This window comes from Nymphaea colorata, chromosome 1 (assembly GCF_008831285.2).
Source record: "Nymphaea colorata isolate Beijing-Zhang1983 chromosome 1, ASM883128v2, whole genome shotgun sequence".
In the NCBI taxonomy this organism is placed as follows: Eukaryota; Viridiplantae; Streptophyta; class Magnoliopsida; order Nymphaeales; family Nymphaeaceae; genus Nymphaea; species Nymphaea colorata.
In genome coordinates, this window is record NC_045138.2 from 4,223,416 (window position 1) to 4,238,127 (window position 14,712).

General features: G+C 38.7%; 1 protein-coding gene across 1 annotated transcript; it reads right to left on the minus strand.

The window, feature by feature from the left end:
* Positions 1–895: 895 nt before the first annotated feature.
* LOC116255629 (probable methyltransferase PMT26) lies at positions 896–14,258 on the minus strand. The gene is made up of 9 exons (XM_031631504.2): positions 14,122–14,258; positions 11,340–12,395; positions 11,019–11,168; positions 10,328–10,598; positions 10,046–10,162; positions 9,588–9,762; positions 9,230–9,499; positions 8,098–8,289; positions 896–1,440 (listed from the first exon to the last, which is right to left on the minus strand). Exons 2-9 carry the CDS (start codon positions 12,336–12,338, stop codon positions 1,227–1,229), a joined length of 2,388 nt encoding a protein of 795 aa, XP_031487364.1. The 5' UTR covers positions 12,339–12,395; positions 14,122–14,258; the 3' UTR covers positions 896–1,226.
* Between the last annotated feature and the right edge of the window lie 454 nt (positions 14,259–14,712).

Below are 14,712 nucleotides of genomic sequence, written 5' to 3' on the forward strand. Positions count from 1 at the left end.
CTGAATAAGTGATTTAATGAATATTGAAAACACCATTACTTGGAATTATGTGATCCCTCATAAGGACGCTTGGTAACAGGAACACTACTGCATTGGTGTTTCATGAAACCACCATAATATCATGAACTTGAACCGTGTTCCTGCCACAACTTTTCCATTTCTCACCTGCCCAATTAGCTCTGAGCTGATTGAAAAAACAACACTGCATTACAGCAGCAAACATAACATTTGCCTACCGAAGACGATCTCCGGGCCAACGCCATTTTTTCACCTGCCAATAACTCGATTCAGATGTAGCTTCCACTTTGCAGTACCTCTACATTGAGATACTCAACAAACCACTAACAAACTCACCCCATCAAGAAAGAAAACCTCGCCCCCTTCCGTTTCGGTGCCCTTTCACAATCGGAAAATGACAGGAAAAATGAAGAATTACAAGAAAGTGTCACGGCTATCAGCAGCAGCCAGCATAAAGCAGCGAGGTTCTCGTCGTTGTTGCTCATGTATCTTTTTTAATCAATTAATTGTCTAAATTAGTTGTCTAAAATTAACATTCAAATTACTTAATGTAATAAACAAAAAAGCAAATGAATTCACCCCAGTGCAACAGCAGAGTTCAATCTCTCTCTCTCTCTCTCTCTGTGCGTGCTTGTGTGCGTGTGTGAAAGAGGGAGAGGGAGAGAGATTTGTCTTTTTATATCTATCAGTGATAAAACCACTAATATGCAAGAATCGTTTTTAAGCTCCCAAAACACCTGCACACACAGAGAGAGAAACAGAGAGAGAGAGAGAGAGATTTGTCTTTTTATATCTATCAGTGATAAAACCACTAATATGCAAGAATCGTTTTTAAGCTCCCAAAACACCTGCACACACAGAGAGAGAAACAGAGAGAGAGAGAGAGAGAGAGATTTGTCTTTTTATATCTATCAGTGATGTAACCACTAATATGCAAGAATCGTTTTTAAGCTCCCAAACTGATAGGGAATGACAACATTTAGAGACTTGCTAACTTTTACAGTCAGAAACCCTAAAATTTCCCTCCTGCTGACCAACAAAACATTACCATATAGAAAATAAGAAAAGCACAAAATTAAATGCAGAACACAATATTACATTTCGTAGGGGAGGAGACAAAACCTTCGTGAAAAGAACCAAGAAATAGTGAAGAACAAAATGGACCAACCCCTTCTTTTCCCTTTGGGTGGAGTCTGCAAAAAAGAAGATTACATTGAAGACCGGTCTTCTGGCCTCCACATTGATTTCTTGACGCAGAGAAGGCCCTCTTTATCCTGGGAATAAGCCATGCGGACCTCCCATTTCATCGATTTAATCAACTCCTTAATCTGATTGATGATCTCAACATTGTCACGAACAATGAACGTGCCCTCTGGCCTCAATATGCGGTCAACCTCAGCAACAACAGAAGTGACACTGCACCTGCATTAAATATTTCAGATCTGTATGAGAAAGCCCGCAGGGCCGCAAGGCCACGGCTTTGGAACTATGCTAGGAAATGGTCCTATTGTAGATTCCACAATCGAGGATCTTTATGCTCATACCAACATGCATTAGCCAAAGGACTAACATGTGTCCTTGGACTACCACGTTCATAGACATCGACACAAAAGAAAGAAAAATAATTCATACGAAATTTTTTGTACACCAAAAAGGAAGTACAAATACGAAATAAAATGGTCAATCTACCTAAAGAAAATCCGCAACTGTAAAAGAACGAGAACAGTTAATGCGAGAAAGAAAATGGGAATTTCAAAAGTGAGGTAAACTAGTAAAGAATGTAGTTGAAGTCTTTAAGACAGTCTAAATGCATTTTCCAAAAGAAATAATCACTGATAAAAAAGACAAAAATATCACTGTAAAGTACACCTAACAAAACATGAAGACCACTGACACCAGGATAGCGAGAGGTAATATCAAAGATTATAAAGAGAGCTTAATCAGAACAAATACAGGAGAGCACCGGATAAGTTTTGACAAAAACAAGAATATTGATATGGCAACCATAAAGATGAGAAAATCAAGATTGATTGTTCAAAATTACATCAAAAGGCAAAAATGAAAAACTAAGGTGCCACAATAACACCATTTTGGAAAAACCGATGGAGATTAAACCTTGAGAGGTGTACTTGTTAAAATATAAATCCTTCACCAGCACGTTGAAGAGGAGTCTCTTAGGATTCCACCTCCTTGTAGAATGTGTTAAAATATTTAATGTCCTTGTAACATGTGAAGAGTCTCCTAGGATTCTATGTTATAGTTAATATCCTTGTTATATGGGAAGTCTCCTAGGATTCTATGTTGTAGTTAATATCCTTGTAATATGTGAAGTCTCTTAGGTTTCTATGATGTAATTAATGTCCTTGAAGCTTGTGAAATCTCCTAGGATTCTACGATTGGAGACTCTTAGAATTCTGAAAATGAGATTATAAATAGAGGCCGTGCAAACCATTTTGGCTACGGCTTCTTCTCCTCAGTTTCTTCTTGTTTTCATTTTCTCTCTCTCTCTCTCTCTCTCTCTCTCTCTCTCTCTCTCTCTATCTTCCTGCTTGAGTGCTGTTTTCGGGTTACAGATATTGGTGCTACATTTCTATCATGGTATCAGAGCGCCAGGTTACGTTATCTCTACCAAACGAAATGCCCAAACAGGTCTGATCTGGTTAGAACTCTTTTCTCATCTTGTCTCTATCCTGAATTTACTTTTCTCTTGCGCAATTCTTGTTCCTTTTTTCTTCTTGCTTACCAAGGACACATCTTGTTATATCGTGTCTTCTTTCCCTCTCATCTTCTACCTATATACCATTCTTTTCTGCTGTCATGGAAAACCTTTCGCATTCTGGCATGTCCTCAAGTTTTCTTCCTCACCTTATTACCGAAAAACTCAACCATGAGAATTATCTGGAAAAGGCAAATCATGCCTTTCATAAGAAGTCAAGGCCTCTTTGGACATCTCGATGGTTCAACAAAGGCTCCACCAATATCCGTCTTACAGGAAATAAAAAATGAGGCAGGAGAAGTTATTGCTGTTCATGAAGACAACAATCCTGAACATGCTATGTGGATGAGACGTGATCAAAGTCTGGTTGCGTATATTTTGTCCACTTTATCTCAACAAGTGTTACTTTCAGTTTCTGATGATTGTACTGCAGAAGAATTATGGGAAACCCTTGCTGATACCTTTTCCCAAATATCAGAAGCTCGAATTATGTACTTAAAGAAAGAATTTCAGAATTTGAGCAAAGGTTCAACGTCTATCATGGATTATTTGGGGCGTATTAAGGCCGTCGCAGACCAACTTGCTGCCTCAGGGAATAACATTTCTGATAAGGAAAAGGTGCAGCAAACCTTGAATGGACTTGGGCATGATTATCATGCTTTTATTACAGCTCTTGAGGTCCTTCCTGTTCTGCCTTCCTTCAACGAACTACAAGGTAAACTTCTCCAACATGAAATGAATATGAAAAGAGTCATTGAAAGGACTGATCAAGGGAACTCCCAAAATGTGTTGGCTATGAATGTAAAGTTTGGTAAGAGCCATGGGAACTCCAACCATGGTGGTCGTGGCATTCTACCAACACCACATAACCAAGGTATGTCTCCTTTGGATACTTCAAGAAAAATACCAATTTGTTTTCAGTGCAACAAGAAAGGACACATGAAGGCACAATGTTGGTTTAATCCTCAAAATAAAAACAAAGGAGTAAGACATGATTATAAACAAGGAGGACAAAGTTCTAAATCCACCGCTGAAGATATGCAACAGCTATTGATGGCCGCATTCTCAAAGATGACTATAAAGCAAAATGAGCAGGGAGAATGGTTCTTGGATTCAGGTGCAGCTACCCATGTGACAGGAAATGCAGGTAAATTGACTAACTTATCCCCTCATTACGGTAGAAGTTGCATTATAACAGGTGATGGAAAATCTCATCCTATTACACATATTGGAAATGCACATATTCCATTGTCATCCTCGTCTCTATCACTGTCTAATGTTGTTCTTGCTCCCAATATCAAAAAGAACATCATATCCATTTCTAAACTCATTGATGATACAAGCTCTTCTGTTGAATTCACACCTTCTTCTGTCTATGTCAAGGACCTCCAAACGAAGAAAATGTTCGCTAGAGGGGAGCGTCAAGGGAATATGTACGTCCTCAAGGAATGTCTACCCAAGGATTCATCCACTTTTGATATAGGATTGAAGACATTTTCTCTTTCTCATAATGCGTCATCAGTGCCAAGTTCTTGCCATTTTCAATCAAAAGTAAGGGGCCCTAACCAATTTTTGGAGTCTGATTTGTGGCATAGTCGGCTAGGACACTGTGGTCGACATTTCATTGAAAAACTTGTCACAGATAGTCTCATTCCAAGATCAAGTTTACCTCTTACTTCAAGTGTCAAAAAATGTTCAAGTTGTGGACTTTGTAAGAGTCATGTTTTACCTTTCCATAATATAAATCAAAGGGCTTCCAAACCTTTTGAAACTATTTTTTCTGATGTATGGGGGCCAGCCCCTATTGATTCCATGTCTGGGTCAAGATATTATGTCTTATTCATTGACTCTTACTCACGTTTCACCTGGATTTACTTCATGAAACACAAATCAGAAGTACCTCACATATTTCGAAACTTCTATGCCATGATTCAAACTAAATTTTCATCCAATGTGGTGCATTTTCAATGTGATGGAGGGGGAGAATATTCCTCGCTTGATTTTATTGAATTTCTACGTGAAAAAGGGATAACTAGACAAATTTCCTGCCCTTACACACCACAACAAAATGGTGTAGTTGAGCGGAAACATCGACATATAGTTGAAAGCGCCATGAGCATGATGCATGATACTAATGTGCCCATTTCCTTGTGGACTGAAGCCTTCCATACTGCTGTATACATAATAAATTGTTTGCCTATGACACTCTTGATGTCTAAATCGCCATATTTTACACTCTTAGGCAAACAACCTGATTACAAGAACTTGAAGGTTTTTGGTTGTGTATGCTATGTTCACGTTGATGCTGCCTTGAGGAACAAGTTTCAAGACAAAGCTATTCAATGTAGATTCGTTGGATATGCTGATGAATATAAAGGTTTTCGATGCTATGATCCAACAACTAAACGTATCAAAACTTCAAGAAATGTCATTTTTGATGAACATAGTTTTGATAATACAAATGAAATGCCTATGACCATTGAATCTTATGATCCCTGGACCAGTACACAGTTATTCAATGCAGATCCTGTTATAGAAAATGATGTGCCTCAAAGTGAAGATTCAGAGAGAGCAATACAACCGTCGGATATGGCTCAAAGTGAAAATCAAGAAGATCCAACACAGTCATTAAGTCATCACGAAAACAATAATGAACAGAGCAACGATGCACATCGGTATTCGGGTCTTATCTACAGTCGACGACTAAGGGACAGAGATGCTCACAGTGAAGAAGACAACATGCCCCACCTTAGAAGATCCCAACGCATTCGTCATCCCATTCACAGGTGGGTTAGCTATGATTCTTTATCACTTGATTTTCAGTTATTCATGGCAAAAGTTGGCAAGGAGGAAGAACCTACTTCATTTGATGAAGCATCAAAATCACATCATTGGAGAAAGGCTATGAAAGAAGAAATGGATGCCTTGCATGAATGTGGAACATGGGAGATCGTTCCGAGGCCACACGAAAAGAACGTAGTGGGCTCCAAATGGGTATACAAAATTAAATACAAACCTGACGGCAGCATAGAAAGACACAAAGCAAGGTTAGTAGCAAAAGGGTTTACACAACAATATGGAGAAGATTATGATGAGACATTCAGCCCTGTGATCAAAATGGGAACAATTCGCGTGATTATATCATTGGCAGTTGAATATGGATGGAGACTACATCAAATGGACGTGAAGAATGCTTTTCTTCATGGTGATTTAAGGGAGGAAGTATATATGGAACAACCTCCAGGATACACGAAAGGAGACTCTCATGCATGGGTTTGCAAACTAAGAAAATCTATTTATGGACTTAAACAGGCCTCACGTTCGTGGTTTGACAGTTTCTCTTGCAAGATTCAAGAATGTGGTTTTCGGAGATGTCCTCTAGATCACTCTCTTTTCATTTATCGAAAGGAAAACATATTTACTTTACTTCTTATATATGTTGATGATATTGTTATCACAGGCAATTCAGAAAAACACATAGAAGAAGCTAAAGTTTTGATGATGCAAAACTTCAAAATGAAAGAGCTTGGTGATTTACGATTCTTTCTTGGAGTGGAGATTGATAGGCACAATAATCGCCTCACATTGACACAACAGAAATACACGTTGGATTTGTTGAAAAAGTCAGGTATGTCTGATTGTAAGCCTGTTGGAACTCCTAGTGTTCTAAATCAAAGACTAAGTGCTCAAGATGGGGAGTTATATGAAGATCCTACGCAATATCGAAGTATTGTTGGGGCACTTCAATATCTTACATTTACTAGACCAGATATTATATATGCTGTGAATCAAGTATCCCAATTTATGCATGCACCTAGAGATACTCACATGGATGCTGTCAAAAGAATATTAAGATATCTTAAAGGGACAGCAGGAGATGGCTTAGTTTATGGTAAGAGTGAAAATATAACTACTGGACATCAACTTATGACATTCACAGATGCAGATTGGGCTGGAGATCCCGATCAAAGAAAGTCCATTTCTGGTTTTTGTATTTTCATTGGACGTAATCTTGTGTCTTGGAGTTGTCGAAAGCAAAAGGCAGTAGCAAGATCCAGCACTGAAGCTGAATACAGATGCATGGCTGCAGGTACTGCTGAAGTTACATGGGTTAGACATTTGCTAGAAGACATTGGAGAAAAGATTAAAACATCAATGTTAATGTGCGATAATCAAAGCGCTATTAACATTGCCTTTAATCCCGTACAACATGGTCGAACAAAGCACATTGAGATTGATCAACACTTTGTTAGACAAAAGGTGGAAGACAAGGAAATTCAGCCTATTTATGTTCGTACAGATGAACAAGTTGCAGACTTATTTACAAAAGGATTAACAAAGGAACGATTCTGGTTTCTAAAAGGCAAGTTGTACATGGTGCAAAACCATGCACAACTTGAGGGAGGGTGTTAAAATATAAATCCTTCACCAGCACGTTGAAGAGGAGTCTCTTAGGATTCCACCTCCTTGTAGAATGTGTTAAAATATTTAATGTCCTTGTAACATGTGAAGAGTCTCCTAGGATTCTATGTTATAGTTAATATCCTTGTTATATGGGAAGTCTCCTAGGATTCTATGTTGTAGTTAATATCCTTGTAATATGTGAAGTCTCTTAGGTTTCTATGATGTAATTAATGTCCTTGAAGCTTGTGAAATCTCCTAGGATTCTACGATTGGAGACTCTTAGAATTCTGAAAATGAGATTATAAATAGAGGCCGTGCAAACCATTTTGGCTACGGCTTCTTCTCCTCAGTTTCTTCTTGTTTTCATTTTCTCTCTCTCTCTCTCTCTCTCTCTCTCTCTATCTTCCTGCTTGAGTGCTGTTTTCGGGTTACAGATATTGGTGCTACATTTCTATCAGTACTGGGGCGTCTGATAACACCGGATCTTAGAACGGGGGGTCTAATTTAACAAGAGGTCACCTCATATCCATAGTTCTAAGTTTCTAACAAACTACAGATTTGTGAACCATGGCCTTAAGATCACCATTTTGTCTCAAATCCATGCATTTCAAAGAGGGGAGATGGGTCTGACTTGAGATACATGGATTTCAAGATGCACAATTTACAAATCCATGGTGTAATCCTTGGATCGTTCAAGCATAGGATTTTAGATCCTCGTTAGAAACCAAGGATTTAAAATCTTAGAATATAAGATCCTAAGATCTTAGATCTCCTTGAACACCCCAAAAGTTGTTTCCCCTAATTGAATATTTACTTCATCTAAGTGTTCAAGTTTATTGAAGAAGCACACTAATTAAAATACAGAACACGGTTAAACAAATCAAACTCAACAAGATTCTCAGTGCATGGGAGTGTGTATATTGAAATGTGTGAAAAGGAAGATGGATCCAGTCACTTACTTCTTCAATTTAGAGAAGAGATGATCTGCATGAAGGAGGTCGTAGCTTCTGGGATAGGTGTTGAAAGATTCACACCAGTCATGATATATGCCAAAAAGACCACGCTCATAAATGATAGGAAGTGTGTCTGCTGAGTTAACTGGCACCACATTCATAACCCACAAGTTTACATCTTTCAGGGCAGCAGCAAAGCTGCAAGAAAAATTCCAAATTGTGGTTAGCAAATCAAAATTTTACAACTTAAAGAGGTCAGGGAACCTAAAAACAAATGACCAGACGCACGTGCACACCATTTATACTACATCTTATGACTTATAATTACTGATGATCAAAATGTATAAAGGGGGGAAAAGTTCTCATCCAGATATGGCAACATAATCTCTGTCTGTCAAAATTTAAACACAGTGACAAAACTTCTGAATGACAATCTCTGAGATCCAGTACTCAATATGCTTCAGTATGGGGTGAAATTTGTGTAAACTAATTAGTACTCAAGATGCTGCTAAACATGTCATTTGACCATCATTCTTAATATATCAGGATCTAATGTAGGCATATTAACTATGAAGCCCATCAGCCAGGGGCGGCACTAAAAATTTTTCATTAGGGGGCCAAACCATAGTTTCAAAATTTTAACAGGGGCCGAAATCTAAGTTCTCAAAATTTCTGTATGGGCTAAATGAAAATTTTGAAAAAGTACGTGTTTTTTTTTTTTAAATTTGAGGAAGGGCCATTCCCCCTCAACCCTCTGGCTCCGCCCCTGCCAACAGGCATGACAAACAGAACAAACATCAAACTCAGAACATTTTCACATAACATAACATTTCAGAAAAGAGGCAAAAAAGTTACCAGTGGCAACTGGCAAACAATAAGCAACTGCTAGGTTTGCCATTTTACAGAGCAGTTTACAGGGTTAATCTGTTTTTCCGTTTCTTTTTCCTTTTTGAAGGAGCAGTGAAAGCATTTTATTCTGTGTATCTAATTGAATGGAGTGCAGTTGCTATTTAAAGTAGAAATGCAACCATACCAATAATGAGACCAAGATTATTCTCTTAACGTTACTTGAACATTAGATGTGTCGGGTGTACACAGGGGGCAGAGAGAGAGAGAAAGAGAGAGAGCATTCACTTACCCTCCATACACAGCTCTCATGTCCATGACATTCCTGATTCTTGACCAGTTGATTCCCAGACCCTTCAAGTACGATTTGGACACAACCCGTTTCCAGTGTTCATAATCTGAAGTGAAATCCTCAGGTGCAGCCTTGCCATAAACCCCAGTTTGAGTAGACAGCCAATAAGGTGGATTCTCCAATCTAAGGGGCCATTCTTCAGGCCACTTTGACCCTCGCTCTGTTGAGGCCACTGGCACCTTGTGCATGCATGCTTGCAATGGAACATACCTATGCATGCCAAATTACAAATTAACATCAAAAGCTAAATCTTCAATTCAAATAATAAATAAAAGCAAAGAACTGTCAATGACAATACCATGCTGCATTTGGCTCATCTGATTCCTTGCACATTGGAGGTTCACTCACAGGTCTGTTCTCATAGCAATCATTAGAAGTAGGCTTCTTAAAAATTGCAGCACCAACTTGGTTCACTCTGTCATACTCAACTTTCTTAAGATCCCAGCACATGTCCTTTGTTAGCTTCTTCATGGCTATCAAGTAGTGCAGAACAGATTTATCAGGTATGCATAACATAAAGAGACATTTTTCCTATTATCAATAATAGAGGATCTCCTAATAGTTACAGATAATCAAACCCTGTATTCCTGAACTACAATAAAACCATCAGCGAACTATATGCCCCAGATTTCAAAAGGTGATTTTATGCAGTCACAGAAAAGCAAAGCCTCTAATCAGTTGATCAGCATGCAGTGTTTGAGAACCAAACATGTATTCTGTAAAGATATGCACAGAGAGAAGCATGAACAAGCATACCCTTCCATATCCCAGCATCTTCTTCATTCTTCTTGTTTTGGTAAACTGGGGTAGCAGACCATACAAAATAACCACCCGGACGTAACACCCGATTCAACTCAAGCAAAAGCATTCCACCTGTAAGGCACACATAATCAGGTCCTTTTTCTTTTATAGTCGAAGGGAAGGCAGGTAATATTTTTGGCAATCTCATAAAAATGATATTATGAAAATCTTTCTAGAAAAGAATAGAACAAGGAGAGACAACAGAAAGAAAACTTTAAATAGACAGAAAGGAACCACCTTCAATGTGCCAAGGAACCCTACAACGTGCACAGTGGACAACATCAAATACCCTGCTTGGGAATGGCAACCTCTGGGTGCCCATAACCGCTGATATTGCTGGAATTCCCCGCTCAAGAGCAAACTGCACCTGAGCTTCATGCTCATCCTTGGGAGCAAATGACATTGCAAGCACATCATTGTCAAAAAGATAGCCCCCAAAACTGGCAACTCCACACCCTACATCCAATATCACACGAGTCCTTTTTCCCCATGCAATATCAGGCTTAATCTGCAAGTAAAACCATATCATCAGCATGCTCTACTTATCTGGCATCCCTAGTACAAAGGGGAATAGGTAAAAACACTAAGAGTTCTGCAGGTCGACTAGCTGGGATAAAGGAAAAAGAAGTGCAGAAAAATAAAAAAATTAAAAAAGAAAAGTTAACCACCTGAAAGTATGTCTCTAGTAAGCACATCGATAAAACCAAACAAACATATGATATGCACTAACAAATGCAGTACATTTTTTTATTTAACTAAAAATGCAGCAATTGTAGCTTCGGAAAGTCATCAATGAGGGGTTGATTAAGATAGTTCCTATCCTAATATAAAAAAGAAAAACAAAATTCGAAAAAAAAAATTATATCATTGTGGATAACAAATGGCGAAAGGGCATAATTGGCCAGGACTAATGGCTGAAATAGATTACCTCCTGTATAAAGTCAATATAATGCTGGGCCCCATTCTTGAATTGAGTTCCACCACCAGGGAAGATGAGATGATCTCCGCTAACTTTTACCCAATTTTGATGGCCTTTTACTTGAGCAAGCTTGGTGTGTGGAACGTTAGAATACCATATCTGCAACAAGCAAATAAAACTCAACTTTTGTATCACTTCAAATCACTGGATTAGTTAATACACTGACAGGTACTGTCCTCTTTTCTTGGTGGTGAACAGGAAAAGACTTGATAATAAAGCATGGAACTATTTCTATAACAAAAACCGAAGCTAATGCTTGAACGAGCATACCTTGTCCCTGCTTGTAGGCCACTCAATTGGCCTTCTGTATCCTTCAGGGAGAGGAACAAGGCAAGTGGGGGCTGGATCAGGACAATGCCTCTCCCTATGTTCATAGTGTTTTGTTGATGGAAGACGCTTAATTGCTTGCTCATTGTCAAGACAGGGAATGTAATCAGGACCAGCAGTTACATTACAAAGTTTCCATTTGTATCCATCGGACCCTCCTTGTGCATCATTCTCATTCTTTGACTCTGTAGCCTGTGTCTTCCACGTCCCAGTTTGTATGTTTGTCTCGTTCAAGATTTCAGATTGTGCAGCATCTGGGAGAACCTCACCTGGACTCTTTTCTTTAACCTTGTCCTCAGATGGAGATTCTTGATTTTCGTCCTTAGGAGTTTCATCAGGACTATCTTGCCCACCAGCACCATCACTTTCAGACTGCTTCTTGGAATCATCACTCTGATCAGGTGCTTTCTCTTCATTATGCTCATCCACTTTGTCCTTTAATTCAACTTTTTCCTCCTCTGTGACTGGCTCATTAGATTTTTCTTCAAGTTTCTCCTCTGTCTGAGGTAGTTGTTGGTCACCACCTTCAACCTCTTGCTCTTGAATCTTCTCCCGGTCATCTCCTTTATCTGTGCTCTCATCAGACTCTTGTATCTCTTTCTTGCTCTCCTTTTCTTGAGTCTCCTGCACTGGATCCTCTTGAACTTTTTCTTCTACTTCTGGGGCCTTCTCTTCTTGAGATGGATTGCCATTGTCTCCTTGAATTGCATCTGAAGGAAGATCCCCAGGAGTATCTTCAAAAGCTTGTGAGGTATCTGGAACGCGTTCTTTTAGCTCTGATTTCGTTTCAGTTGACACACTAGTAGTTGGGACTGGAATAATAGACGAGGATGTCATCATCCAAACACCAACTAGACATAGAGCCACAAAGACAACCAGTGTCACTGTCGAACAATAGGATGTCGACTTTCTATCTGTTCGAGGGTTCTTCCCAAAAGCCATTTTTGCATCAACAAAGTTTAGAGACTCATAAAATTACCCAAAGCTACCTTGCCAAGCCTGCGGAGAAAAGCACAAAATAGCACTTTACAAATTTTATACCAGAAAGAGCAGAGAAAAGATACAAGAAGCTATTGTCTATGGAAAAACCACTTCAAAAATCACCGACTATAAATTTTACACCAGCAAGAGCAGAAACAGCAGAAGATACCCGCAATATTATGGAAGCAAAAAGTTCAAAAACCACTGAAAAAAACCAAATAATAGCTCCACACAGTTAGACTTGAACAACTGCACAAGGTTGCCTGAACATTCATGGTACTCAACAACAATACTCGAGCAAGTATGTGCAAATAACAAAATTATTCTCAAGGCCCACTTACAAAGAAGGACTCGCAATCATTCTACATATGAAACAAGACAAACAATAGAGATTTACTTAAGCAAACAAACACGAGCAATTTTTCTACATATAAAACAAGACAAACAGATGATATAGGGATTTACTTGAAGTCTTGAACACATAAACTGCAGCAATTTTTTTTTCTCTTTCTCGAAAGACCTAACCAACAAAACTTACTCCTTATCAGCTCCAAGAATCTATTTAATAGCTTATCAGAAAGTTTTAAAATTAGACACCTCAAGAGAACTAAACACAAGAAGAAATTTCCAGAATCTACTTATATGAAATGCTGAACAAAGATTTGAACGGAAAATATAAGCCTTCAAATCCAATTATTAGTCACAAGAATTGGTATTGCAGAAGTAAATAAAACCAAAAATATTCACAAGAAAGGAATCAACCACAGCGTCAATAATGTCCACAACAACAAGGAATTGAGGTTGGGCGAGACAGCTGGAATAATCTTAAGCCGTGACAATCGGTTTTTTATCCCATGGTAGTTAACCAGGGTTAGGCTATCGAAGAAAAATTCAGAGAATTAACGACAACTTTGGGGAGGAAGACTCAGATGACCAGATCTGTACTTGTGCTGCAGAAATCAGTCAAAAAGTTAGCAGTAACAGCATATACTATCATAGTAGCCACTAGCCAGATCCAAGAAACTTCTATAGAGGATTTTAAGGACCGACTCTATCATCGACTAAAATGCATCTAGCAGTATTTTGCATCTAATCTGAACTGAATTGAACATCAGAAACTACTCTCGTTCAGCTCAAACTACACTTGCGAAAGCGGTTCAGATCTGGTTACAAATGACATTTTCAATCCACATGACCGCAACCAGAAGACGTTGCATTGCTGTCCAACGCAAAAACGAACCTTCTGGATAACTAAATCCAGCAAAATCAACTTCACTGCACCTCATAAATTCACAGCCAGAATCAATAGGACCAAGAATGAACTGACATCCCCCAAAGCTCTCAGCTTACACGATCTACAAGCATGGACTGCACCATTTCGCAAGTAAAAACAAGAAAAAGCTAAAAACACACATCCAGGCAAGTTACGCTCGCTAGTAGTCAAAGAATCTCGGATCCCGGAACACACGAACAAGTCAAGCTCAAGTCTATCGAAAGCCGGAATAAGTAGACGGATCTCCACATAAGAACCCCACTAAACCTCAAGAAACGACTCCGCACACATACGACACAGCTGAAATCGCGAAATTGCCAGCTCCCGCCCAAAAGACGGCGACCTGGCGCGTAAAGAACTCAAGAGACCCATGATTACAAGAACGACTTGACGGAAAACCTCCGAACCTTCAGATCCAGGAACCGGAAATCTTGCAGACAGGCGGAAAGTTAGGGTTGTTCTGAATCTTACCCTCCGGGTGGCGGAGCTCCGACGTGTTAGATCTCGAGAGCCGACGCGGACAAAGAGGACGAGAAAAACAGAACCCCCCTCGCTCCTTATTCGGCAATCGCTATTTATATAGATGGTGGGAGGAAGTGATGAGGTCACCCGGTTTTCCCCCGTAAGAAATTTTGTTTTTCGTCCCACTATTTACTTATAATTACGTGAAAAATATTTTTTTAGTAAGATTATCCTTTCAGAAAAGCTAAGTTATATTCTTATCCCTTTTAGTTAATATTTCTGTTATCTCGGCAGAAATTTACGCCATGGTTTTATTTGAGAATTTATTAACAAAATTAAGCTTTTATATAAAATCAAAGTTTTGTCTTGATGCATTTACGAACCAAATATATAACTAAATCTGGATATTTTTCTCGTTCTTACTATTTTTCTTGAACTTAAATATGTCTTTTTTTTCCACCATAATTTTTATCTTCATGCATTTATAAACAAAATTCTTTTTCTTAACTATTTTTCTTTAATTTAAATATGAGTTTCTTTTATACCTGAATTTTTGAACGCGATGGATTCGATCCGACCGAAAAGAACGGGACAGGTCAC